The 13253-nt window shown below is 45.5% G+C and overlaps 1 protein-coding gene across 1 annotated transcript in view; it reads right to left on the minus strand.

Moving 5' to 3' along the window:
* LOC141112170 (general transcription factor II-I repeat domain-containing protein 2B-like) overlaps positions 1 to 13253 on the minus strand; it is a 14347-nt gene continuing 1094 nt past the window's right edge. The window contains exons 2-4 of the mRNA XM_073604701.1: positions 7451 to 7555; positions 4477 to 4581; positions 1 to 2074 (exon numbers count right to left, since the gene is read on the minus strand). Of these exons, the coding sequence (XP_073460802.1) occupies positions 251 to 2074; positions 4477 to 4581; positions 7451 to 7555 (2034 nt within the window). The 3' untranslated portion in view covers positions 1 to 250. The remainder of the gene's footprint in view (positions 2075 to 4476; positions 4582 to 7450; positions 7556 to 13253) is intronic.

The raw sequence follows: 13253 nt of genomic DNA on the forward strand, positions 1-13253 counted from the left end.
TACAAAGCAACAAGTAAAATCATTTTATTTGCTAATCAGCTATACACTATATTTACAAAAGTATAAACAATATAATAAATAAATGTATGAAAACATGAAGTAGTTTGCCTTTTTGTCTAGCCTAACATTTTGATTTTTTCCTACTGTAGTTTAACACTGATCACAAGATGTAAAAACATGTCAAATTGAAAGGAAAGAACCCAAGGTATGCAGTAACTTTCTATTTAAGTGTTATGGAGACAAATTGGTTTTAATGAGTGGGCTGTGACAATAATTCATCAACGTCTACCTTAAGATTGGTTGTGGAAAGGCGCAGTGCTTGCAGGAGTGTGCGATTTGAGATATTATTCCTGTATTTGGACTTGATGTGATTCAAATCAGAAAACGCTTTCTCACAAATATAGGTACTGCCAAACATTGAGGCAATTTTCAGTCCCAAGTCCCGTAAATTTGGATATCTTTCTTTAGGAAGAAGTTTAAAGAATGGTATCCCTGACTCAGGCCGGGAAGCCAGGAATACATCAGCCTGTACTTCACATAATTCCATTTGATAATGGGCATCTGCATCAACTATATCCACAGTGAGCGGACTACTGAACAATCGGAAGCTGTAACTCAGCTCATTAAATTCCTGGAACCTTGCAGTGAAGTTCTCAATGAGAATCTCGATCTTTGGGATAAACCTGTTAAAGTCTAAAATTGATCCAGTGTCTTTCATCTCGTAGAAAAGTTCACTGCAGCAATTTAAATGTATCAGCTCATTCCTCAATAAATTCAGTTTTAGGAGCATGAGCTTGTTTTTGAAGGCGGAAATATGCTTGAAGAGCTGGTTAATGTTCTGCTCTCTCTCCTGCAAGCTCATGTTCAGAGTGTTCAAACTTTGTGTGATGTCTGTTAGGAAGGCCAGAGAGCAGAGAAAGTCCATGTCGCAGAGACGCATCTCTAAGAATGGATCCGATTTCAGCTCAACCAGATATAAGTAAATATCCTTTCGAAACCTGAAGAATTTCGAGAGGTAGCTTCCTTCGCTCAACCATCGGAGGTTTCGATTTTGGGGCAAATCAGAACTAGCTGCTTCCAGTTCTTCCAGCAGTGCCTTAAACCTCCTGCGAGTCACACCACATTTCTTGTCTCTGATTAAATTTGTTACCTTTATAACAACTTCCATTACATCTGCCATTTTTAACAAGGTTCCCACCAAACCTTCCTCATGTACGATGCAGTGTAACAACAAGCAACCAAAACCATCTCTCCTAAGTAGTGCAGCAAGCACAGAGTTTTTTAAAGTTGTAGATTTGCAACCATCGGTCATAATGCTTATGCACCGTTCCAGGCCGCCATAATCTCCCAGCGCAATCTTTACTTCTTCGTAAATGTCTTCGTCCTTTGCAACTCCTTGCAGGGGAGTCAGATGCAACAATTCCTCTGATGTATTAAAGTTCTCATCCACTGTCCGGATGCAGATGATAAGCTGATTGGTGCCGGTTATGTCTACATTTTCATCGACAGCAATGGAAAAGTAAGTGCAGTTCTTGACGGCCTCGTGGACTTTCTGAGTGATGTACTGATCCATAACAGAAATACGCCGGGCCACCGTTTGATGGGAGAGTGAAACAGACTCAAAACTTTTCGCCATTTCTTCGTTACCAAAAGCACGAGCCATTTTTACAGCACATTCCTTGATAAACGCGCCATCACTGAACGCTTTTTTCCTTTTTACAATCTCCTCACAGATCAGGAAGGAGGCCTTGATGGCGGCCTTTTCTGTGTTTAGGGCTGGTTCAGGCAAAGGAGCTTGGCTGTTCAGTTTGCTTTTCAAGTCACTGATTACTGCAAGCCTCAGTTCCCCGGTATACTTGGAGAATTGGAATTCATGCTGAGACACATAATGTCTTTTTACATTGTACTCCTTGCAGACAGCCAGTATCTGGAAACATACTAAGCACTGGGGCTTATTCTTAGTTTTCACAAACAAGTAATCCATCTCCCAACGTTCTTTGAAAGCCCGATTTTCACTATCCACCTTTCGATGCCGAGGGGTGCTAGTCTTTGGCACATGGCCAGCTGGAGGAACCTAGAACATGATGTAAATATGAATTATCAAACAAGAAATATATAACCACATCTATCCCTTCGCTGCATTGTGCAAAATGACAATATGGCTTACACAGAGCAGAATCTGGGAAGCTACAACTGCATCGTAGGAATTTGTTACTTTATTCAGATGTACTCAGCTGGAACCTTCAAAAGGGAAAATAATTGAAACACAAGGATTCAAATTTAAATTCATGGATGTGAGGCACATAATCAGAAATAAAAAAATAAAAAAATAAATAAAAACCACACAAAAGCATATATATATTTTTTTGTAGGAAGTTAAGTAATCATTCTACATACAACTTAAATGGTGTTTATGAGGATTCCTATAATCCTTGCACTCTGTTACAATGAAACTCAGCACTTGTAATGTAGATGTATTGTTTGGGATGTGATCTGTGTGCCAGATCACCATCTGTGTTGCTCCCTGCATAGTTGCCAACAGTTCCCAAAAAATTTTTGGGACACCTTTTTCCAGAAACCCAGTGTAGGTGGAGTCGTATGTTAATTAGGGGCAGGGCATTAATTTTGTGGGCGTGTCTAAAGCCAGAAAAATTGTAGCGCACTCTGCACGGCGTGGCTTAAAGGGGGTGGTTTAATCCGCCTGTCCATAGGGATGCATGGACCTTCCCATCAGGTCCATCTGAAAAACTGACAGGCAGACCTGATTGGATCCACTGTGTGAAAGGGGCCTCAGTGATGGTGTCAGCAAGGAGTGACTGTGTGAAATGGTTTTTAAAACTGTACTGCCCAATTTCTACAGTGACTTCTGCATTAAAAAAACAAAAACAAAAAAAAAAAAAAAAAAAAAAAAAAAAAAACACACACTTTACCTTTAAAGCCCCCCTGTAACATCAGAGCCCTCCTTTATCATCAGAGCCCTCCCCCCCCTTTACATTCAGAGTCGTCCCAGCACTGGAGCTGTGCATAGTGGGGAAGGAGAGGAGGACATAAGAGACCATCACGTTCTATATATTAGACATCACAGAGCAGATGAGGAGGGGGCTGGGCAGATTGAAACAGCAATGGTTCTACTTACAAGCTGAGAGTCGAGGAGAGCACTGCAGTGAAGAGCAAAATAGTCTGTGCTGGGACTCCGGCCACCATACTGCTGTCATGTGCCAAGCATAGAAGGAGGTTGAAAATACCGCAGGAATGATACACTGACTCTGACTGGACCGACCTCCCACTAACATCACCGTTGGAGCCTGCATATTACAGGACGGCTGCATCCCCATCCCCACCCACTCACACAGCATTGGCAGTAAGGGGATGTTCTATCAGACCTTCACCACAGGATAATGGCTAATGAAAGTTACTGCTAAAATAAACTGAAAGCACCTTTTACTGTAAAATTTAACCAATTATTATCCAGTTATGGGAGCACATCTATTGTCGGGAGGTGGGGGTGAATGGTGCCCCGCCGTGTGTGTGTGTGTGTGGGGGGGGGGTGCCCTGTTGCCTGTGTCAGGGGGGACAATGGTACCCCGTCATCTGTGTCGGAAGAGGTGGAGGGTTGCTGGGAGAATGGTGGCCCGCCGTCTGTGTCATGGAGGGGGGGTGGGTGTTGGGAGAAGAATTGTGCCCTGTCGTCTGTGTCGTGAGGGGGGGTTACTGGGAGAGTGTCGTGTTAGGGGGTTTTGGGAGAATAGTGCCCCAATGTCTGTGTGGTGGTGGTGGGGGTTTTGGTTAGGAGAGTGATGGGGGGGGGCGGCGCCCTGTCCATGGCGTCAGTTGGGGGGTTGCCCTGCTGCCTGTGTAAGGGGGGAGAATGGTGCCCTGTCGTCTGTGTCGGAAAGGGGTGAGGGGGGTGGAGGAGGGGGTGGTTGCTGGGAGAACGGCGGTTTGTTTGGGGTTCGGTTGGGAGAGTGGTGCCCCTTCCGCTGCGTCAGTTGGGGGAGAATGGCGCCCCGTCCACGGCGTAAGTGGGGGGAGAACGGCGACCTGTCCACGGCGTAAGTGGGGGGGGGGGGGGAGAATGGTGTCTCATCGTCAGTGTGAATGGCGCTTCATCATTGGTGTGAGTGGGAGGAATGGTGCCCCATCGTTGGTGTCAGTGGAATAGTGCCCCAAGGGCCAAATAATGGCAACGAAAAAGGCCACAATTTGGAGACTGCTGTTGTAGAGCTATTCATTCCAAACTGCATACAGCCATTTTGTCAGTCTTTACATTAATATTACTTGACATTAGGGCTGCAACTAATGATTATTTTCATAGTCGATTATTTGAGCGATTATTGTTTCGATTAATCGACAATTTGGAGACTGCTGTTGTGGAGCTATTCATTCCAAACTGCAAACAGCCATTATGTCAGGCTTTGGATAAATAAATATTACTGAACATTTAGTAAACAAGTTTTTAAAAACTTTTTCACGTACCTCTGTAACTGCAGGCACTGTGGAGCAATTCATCTTCAAGTTCAAATCAGAAGCACTGAAGTCAGTCAAGTCAGGTATCGGCTCCACTTTTGCTTTGCGTCTGCTCTGTGTTAACAAAAAAAAAAAAATTAGAGGGATGGAAGACTTTTAAGTCACTGCTGGGATCAGAAGCAGGGTGAACTGAACTGCTGAAATAAACTGAAAACACCTTTTACTGTAAAATTTAACCAATTGTTGTCCAGTAATGGGAGGACATCTATTGTCGGGGGTGGGGGGGTGAATGGTGCCCCGCTGTGTGTGTGGGGGGGGTGCCCTGTTGCCTCTGTCAGGGGGGAGAATGGTGCCCCGTCATCTGTGTCGGAAGGGGGGGTTGCTGGGAGAATGGTGCCCCACCGTCTGTGTACTGGGGGGGGGGTGTTGGGAGAAGAATTGTGCCCTGTCGTCTGTGTCGTGAGGGGGGGTTGCTGGGAGAATGGTGCCCCGGTCGCCTGTGTCGTTAGGGGGTGTTGGGAGAATAGTGCCCCATCGTCTGTGTAGTGAGGGGGGGGGGTTTGGTTGGGAGAGTGTCAGGGGGGAACGCCCTGTCCACGGCGTCAGTGGGGGGGGGGTGCCCTGTTGCCTATATCAGGGGGGAGAATGGTGCCCCGTCGTCTGGCTGCAACTAATGATTATTTTCATAATTGATTAGCTGAGCGATTGTTTCGATTGATTGATAAATTGGATTAAAAAAAAAAAAAACTCAGTGTGGTGTATAAATTTAGTTAATATGTAAAGTAAAAGAAAAAAACCACAACAACGTATTCTTCAATAATGTATGCAGTGGTAAATATAAATTGCCAGCTATATGGTTAGGGATCAAAATATCTAATCCACACTGAGAATAACAACAGAAGAGATGTATTTACAATCAAAGGTTGAATCTGGTACATAGACTTTTTTTTTTAAAAAGACCTTAACCTGTTTTTCAGACAGGAGAATAATATGATATGATGCATGGCAGACAGCATGATACAACCTGCGCCTGCTGTCACTTATGCTGGCCATACACAAACAAGAAATATAAGCGTATATTGATTGGTTTGTGCAAAATTTATAGCGTCTACAAAATAGGGGATAGTTTTATGGCATTTTTAATTTTTTTTTTTTTATTAGTAATGGCGGTGATCTGCGATTTTTATCGGGACTGCGACATTATGGCGGACACATCGGACATTTTTGACACATTTTTGGGACCATTGTCATTTATACAGCGATCAGTGCGATTAAAAATGTATTGATTACTGTGCAAATGACACTGGCAGTGAAGGGGTTAACCACTAGGGGGCAGTGAAGGGGTTAAGTGTGTCCTAGGGAGTGATTCTAACTGTGAGGGGGCTGGGCTTGAACACACAGGACAGTGATCACTGCTCTCGATCACAGAGAGCAATGATCTCTGTCCTGTCACTAGGCAGAATGGGGAATGCTTTGTTTACATAAGCATCTCCCCGTTCTTCCTCTGCGTGACATGATCGCGGGCACCTGATGGACATCGAGTCTGTGGCGGGCACGCACGCGACACCGCTTCTTAAAGGGGACGTACCTGTACGCCCTTTTGCCTGCCTGTGCCATTTTGCTGAAGTACATCGGCGTGCGCTGGTCGGCAAGCGGTTAAGAAAGCTTGTTTGACTCTCTAACCATTAGTGGGGTCAAACTGACATCCATTGTCGATCACAGTGACGGCAAAATTAGAAGGAGCAGAATAGAAAACTTCTCTCAGTCAAACCAATTTTCAGACAGTGTATGTAGTTTTCGTTCAGAAATTACATTCGTTTTAAAATTGACTGTTAAAAGCAAGTGAAATTTTCTAACATCCATTCATGGAATGTAAAAAGAATATTCGTATGAATATTCTCGTTTGAAAATCCGGCCAGCATAAGACATTTAGTAGCAGCAGCATGCTTTTTAATCACCTGTCATGATGGAGTTAAAAAAACAAAAATTAGCCCTTTGTGGTACAAAAACAGCAGATAATCACTACTATAAGGGGTTAAATTATACTGTAAAACAGTGAAAGTAATAAAATATATAGTATAGTATAGAGTGCCCCTATAGCAAAGTAAAAAAAAAAACTTCTGCCTTTGGAATTACTCCCTTCCTTCACCTGCCCAGAACTACAGGTCCCATGATGCATTGCTCCTCACATTTACAAGTTCTCAGGAGTTCTGTCAGAATAGACGACCCGTTTGATTAGGTAACGGAAGTGATGTTCCGTCGACTGAATACTTACTGCGCATGCGTAGCAGGTTTGCTAATGTGGCAGAACACCTGCTGTCAGAAGAAAGCGGCAGCGGACATGTTACTACACCCAGCTACGTCTTGAATTTCAGAGTGATTTTAACAGTAAAACAAGCGTATATAAATATAGTATATTCACATCTGTGATGCTGTTTTGATGTTATATTTTGAAAGAAGCTGGCGGAGGCCATGTTGGTACACCTGGCACTGGTCAGCACTAAACCTTTAGGCTTTCAAAATATAACATGAAAACAGCATCACAGGTGTCAATATACTATATTGATTTATATATGCTCACTGTATTTGTAAAATGACTGTGAAATTCAAGATGTAGCTGGGTGTATTAAGATGTCTGCTGGTGCCTTATACCTGCGGGTGTTCTGTCAGATGAGCAAACCTGCGCACGCGCAGTAAGTATTCAGCTAACGGAATGTCACTTCTGTTACCTAATCTGACGGGTCGCCTATTCTGACAGAACACAGGCAGTTACTGACATATATGAACAGTGTACTGAGCTGTATGTGTGCTGCACTGTATTTTTTGATATGAAAACAAAATAATGCATTCTGTATGCAGGCCAACTAATCGATTATGAAAATAGTTGACAACTATTACTATTTCCATAATCGATTATGTTGATTAGTTGTTTCAGCCCTACGTAACATTTAGTAAACAAGCTTTAAAACACCTTTTCACGTACCTCTGTAACTGCGGGAACTGTGGAGCAATTCATCTTCAAGTTCAAGTCAGAAGCACTGAAGTCAGTCAAGTCAGGTATTGGCTCCACTTTTGCTTTGAGTCTGCTCTGTGTTAACAAAAAAAAAAATTAGAAGGATGGAAGACTTTTAAAGTCACTGCTGGGATCAGAAGCAGGGTGAACCGAACTGCTGAAATAAACTGAAAGCACCTTTTACTGTAAACTTTAACCAATTATTATCCAGTTATAGGAGGAAGTCTATTGATGTCTTCCCAGAACCCCACTCCCCTGCGTGCTCTCTATGATCACTGTGACTTCGGTAACAGCTGATCACAAATCAAGGTAAAGGGCCAATCACAGTGACCATCAGCTGTGTCCAATCACAGCTCACCACATGTAAACAAATGGTGGTTATCGGCATTTCCTTTCCTCAGTGCTGTCACTGTGTGAGGAAAGCTGGCTATCCTGTGACAGGGAACATTTACACTAATAATCAGGGAACTGATCAACAGTGCAGCTCCATCAGTTCTCATCAGTACATCATATAATTGCTGCATCAGTGCCCATTAGTTAGAGTGGATAAAAATCGATGATTAACCACTTTAATACCAGGCACTTTCACCCCTTCCTGCCCAGGACAATTTTCAGCTTTCAGCGCTGTCGCAATTTGAATGACAATTGCGCGGTCATACAACACTGTACACAAACTAAATTTTTATCATTTTCTTCAAACAAATAGAGCTTTCTTTTGGTGGTATTTGATCACCTCTGGGGTTTTTATTTTTTTTGCTAAACTAAAAAAGACCGAAATTTTTGGAAAAAAAAAAGTTCTTAGTTTGTCATAAAATTTTGTTTCCTCCTTCACTGACGGGCACTGATGAGTTGGCACTGACAGGTAGCACTAATGGGCACTGACAGGCGGCACTGATGGACACTAATAGATTGCACTGATGTGATGATGATGAGGTACGGACAGGTATTACTGGTGGGCTCTGACAGGCATTTTTGATGGGGCACAGACTGGCAGCTTATGGGCAGATCTGATGGGAGCTGTGCTGATTATCAGCACAGACCCCCCCTTGACAGGGAGAGCCGCCAATCGGCTCTCCCTGTCAGTGTGAACCGAGGTACTTCCTGGTTCACGCAATGATCAGCTGTGATTGGTCACAGCTGATTACGTGGTAAGAAACCTCCGTCAGAGGCTCCTTGCTACGATGGGAGATGCAGTGTGTCAGACTGAGACACAGCACCTCTGATCACCATGCTGCGTGCCCCCGTGGGCATGCGCCAGCATGTTATCCTGCTGGATGTCATATGATGCCCAGTCAGGATAACACAACCGTCAATCTGCTATAGGCTGGGCGGGAAGTGGTTACATAAAAAAAAAAAAAAATCTGATTTTTTTAAAAAATTTAAATCTGATTTTTTAAAGCATTTATTTTAAAGGTGGGTTCCGGCCTGGGAACATTTTTTTTTTAAAAAGTCAGCAGCTACAAACACTGTCAAGACTTTCAATAAGCACACTTACCTGTCCTGGGTGCCCGCGATTAGTTATGAGTCTGTATATTCTGCAATATTAACATTTTTTTGGTAAACTCATTTGATGAAGCCAAGCTCTTCAAGCTGAGATAACATGCACTGCATTCACACAATTTCACAGTAACCATGAGATAAAACACAGTTCAGGAATATTCCTTTATTCCATTGTTTTGCACATCTATGTACATTACCAACTGTATGATTGTTTGAAGAGAAATGCACCTATACCGCTCTCTAAGTGTGAGAAGAAAGGGCAAGCAATAAAAATGAAAGTGAAACTTTCTAAGCAGCTTATAAACCTTGTGATCTTTCTGCACATAGTACTTTATTCCTCCCTTAAGGAGCAAAATAGCAGCAGGCCGTAAAAGAGACCCAGTTTGGGAACATTTTAATGAAGCTACCTATGGGTAAAGCAGGTGATATAATGTTATTGTTTTAATTAAATAAAAGAATTTGAGTAGTTCTCCAACTATGTGTGATGAACCTATTAACCTAAAAATCGGTTCTGATATCGTTGTTTTACTAACCTGACAGCTTATTATTCTAAATAGGAAACCTTCATTTTGTTTGCAAACATTAAAGATTCTAACTACCAGCAAGAATGAGTCCTTACATTTAAAGAGCACCTGTCATTTCAGATCCATCATGGCAGCGCCTGTTAGCGGGCATCCACTCACCTGCTGCTGCCACGTCCCTCACCTTGTTGTGTCACTGCTGCATCACCAGCCATCCCATTAAAGTGAATGAGACTGTCGGTGAGTCAACAGCGGGACAGAGATGACAGTCACTCTTTAAAAATTATGATTTAAATTGAGTTGATTTAAATCAAGCCTTTTTACTAGTGATTTAACCACCTCAATACAGGGCACTTACACCCCCTTCCTGCCCAAGCCATTTTTCAGTTTTCAGCGCTGTCGCACTTTGAATGACAATTGCGCGGTCATGTTACACTGCACCTTAATTAAATTTTTATCATTTTTTTTCCCCACAAATAGAGCTTTCTTTTGGTGGTATTTGATCACCTCTGCGGTTTTTATTTATTGCGCTATAAACAAAAGAAGAGGGACAATTTTGAAAAAACACAGTATTTTTTACTTTTTGCTATAATACAAATTTTTTCCTCAGTTTAGGCCGATACGTATTCTTCTACATATTTTTGGTAAAAAAAAATTGCGATAAGCGTATATTGATTGGTTTGCGCAAAAGTTATAGCGTCTACAAAATAGGGGATAGATTTATAGCATTTTTATTATTTATTTATTTTTTACTAGTAATGGCGGCGATCTGCAATTTTTATTGTGACTGCGATATTGCGGCAGACACATCGGACACATTTTTGGGACCATTCACATTTATACAGTGATCAATGCTATAAAATTGCATTGATTACTGTATAAATGTGACTGGCAGGGAAGGGGTTAACACTAGGGGGCACTCGAGGGGTTAATGTATGACCTAAGGAGGTGATTCTAACTGTGGGGGGAGGGGACTGACTGGGGGAGGTGACCGATCGCTGTCCCTATGTACAAGGGACACGCCATCGGTCTCCTCTCCTCTCTGACAGGACGTGGATCTGTGTTTACATGCACAGATCCACGCTCCTGCTCTGTTACCCGGCAATCGCGGCCGCCGTGCACGCGCACCGGGTCCCGAGTGACGCGGCGGCGCGCGCGCGCCCCCTAGTGTCTCGGGAGGGCGAGGACGTCATATGACGTCCTCCCAGAACAACAGAAGCCTCGTCCAGCCGTCATATGACGGTGGGCGGTGGCTTAGTGGTTAATAAATCAAATCCACTCTGCCATCAGTACAGCCTCATCAGCGCACTTCAGTGAAGAAAGAATTGGCTACATTTTATAACAAGCAAAGAAATAGTTTTATTCTCAAAATGTTTGTTCTTTTTTAGTCTGTTTAGAATTTTTTTTTAAAAAAGCACAGCGGTGATTACATACAGGCGGTCCCCTACTTACAAACATCCGACTTACATATGGAGGGAGATAACAGGAAATGAGAGGAAATCTACCCCTAAGAAGGGAAATTCTCTCCTGTAAGAGCTATTATGGGGAAAAGGTTACCTCCACTGATGCTTTATCACCAAGGCTTGTTTCCACAACAACCCAAAATTTTCAAAATCCAATTGTTATTGGGACAGAAAGTGAGGTGAAATCTTCTGAAGAGGGGCACAAATAGCAAAACAAATGTTACAGGGGCATTAACCCTTCCCTATGCTATCCAAAAAGCTTACAAATTGTTTGTTTGGCTGGAGCTACACTTAAAAAATGTACCTGTTCTGACTTACAAACAGATTCAACTCAAAGCGGAGTTCCGCTTTAAAAAAAAAAATAAAAGTCAGCAGCTACAAATACTGCAGCTGCTGACTTTTAATAATCGGACATTTACCTGTCCCAGGGTCCAGCGATACGGGGGAACGAAGCCCCACTCCACTCTGCGGCGCTGGCATTGTCACTGTGGGCGCCCAGGTGTGGCTTCACAACTGGGCAAACACTGCGCATGCGCGAGCTGCACTGTGACTGGCCGGGCAATCATCTGGGACCTGTGATGTGTCCCAGATGATTGCCAAGAGGGAGGGGGGAGAGGTGATCTCCCTTACGGTGCCGCGGTGCACCAGGAGGAAGTGGGAACTGGGACCCTCTAAAAAGAGGGTATCCGCTCCCCACCCAAAAAAATGATATGACAAGTGTGGCATGTCAGGGGGTCACCTCTCTTAAAGTTCCATTTTTGGGTGGAACTCCGCTTTAAGAACAAACCTACACAGGTTTGTAACCCGTGGACCGCCTGTACCACCAAAAGAACAGTGTTGCATGACCGCACACTTGTCATTCAAAGTATCTGTGTGTGTGTATATAGGAGGTCCCCCAGGTTGGGGGGGGGGAGATGTTGCCTGTCTATAGGAGGACCCCCAGGTTGGGGGGGGGGGTGTCTGTCTATAGGAGGTCCCCCAGGTTGGGGGGAGGGGGGTGTCTGTCTATAGGAGGTCCCCCAGGTTGGGGGGAGGGGGGTGTCTGTCTATAGGAGGTTCCCCAGGTTGGGGGGGGGGGGGGTGTCTGTCTATAGGAGGTTCCCCAGGTTGGGGGGGGGGGTCTGTCTATAGGAGGTTCCCCAGGTTGGGGGGGGGGTCTGTCTATAGGAGGTTCCCCAGGTTGGGGGGGGGGGGGTCTGTCTATAGGAGGTTCCCCAGGTTGGGGGGGGGGTCTGTCTATAGGAGGTTCCCCAGGTTGGGGGGGGGATGTCTGTCTATAGGAGGTTCCCCAGGTTGGGGGGGGGGGTGTCTGTCTATAGGAGGTTCCCCAGGTTGGGGGGGGGGGGTGTCTGTCTATAGGAGGTTCCCCAGGTTGGGGGGGGGGGGGGGTGTCTGTCTATAGGAGGTTCCCCAGGTTGGGGGGGGGGGTGTCTGTCTATAGGAGGTTCCCCAGGTTGGGGGGGGGGTGTCTGTCTATAGGAGGTTCCCCAGGTTGGGGGGGGGGGGGGTGTCTGTCTATAGGAGGTTCCCCAGGTTGGGGGGGGGTGTCTGTCTATAGGAGGTTCCCCAGGTTGGGGGGGGGGGTGTCTGTCTATAGGAGGTTCCCCAGGTTGGGGGGGGGGGTCTGTCTATAGGAGGTTCCCCAGGTTGGGGGGGGGGGGGTCTGTCTATAGGAGGTTCCCCAGGTTGGGGGGGGGGGGGTCTGTCTATAGGAGGTTCCCCAGGTTGGGGGGGGGGGGTCTGTCTATAGGAGGTTCCCCAGGTTGGGGGGGGGGGTCTGTCTATAGGAGGTTCCCCAGGTTGGGGGGGGGGGTGTCTGTCTATAGGAGGTTCCCCAGGTTGGGGGGGGGGGTGTCTGTCTATAGGAGGTTCCCCAGGTTGGGGGGGGGGGTGTCTGTCTATAGGAGGTTCCCCAGGTTGGGGGGGGGGGTGTCTGTCTATAGGAGGTTCCCCAGGTTGGGGGGGGGGGGTGTCTGTCTATAGGAGGTTCCCCAGGTTGGGGGGGGTGTCTGTCTATAGGAGGTTCCCCAGGTTGGGGGGGGGGTGTCTGTCTATAGGAGGTTCCCCAGGTTGGGGGGGGGGGTGTCTGTCTATAGGAGGTTCCCCAGGTTGGGGGGGGGGTGTCTGCTAATAGGAGGTTCCCCAGGTTGGGGGGGGGGGTGTCTGTCTATAGGAGGTTCCCCAGGTTGGGGGGGGGTGTCTGTCTATAGGAGGTTCCCCAGGTTGGGGGGGGGGGGTGTCTGTCTATAGGAGGTTCCCCAGGTTGGGGGGGGGTGTCTGTCTATAGGA

Source organism: Aquarana catesbeiana, linkage group LG11, assembly GCF_042186555.1.
Source record: "Aquarana catesbeiana isolate 2022-GZ linkage group LG11, ASM4218655v1, whole genome shotgun sequence".
Classification (NCBI taxonomy): Eukaryota; Metazoa; Chordata; class Amphibia; order Anura; family Ranidae; genus Aquarana; species Aquarana catesbeiana.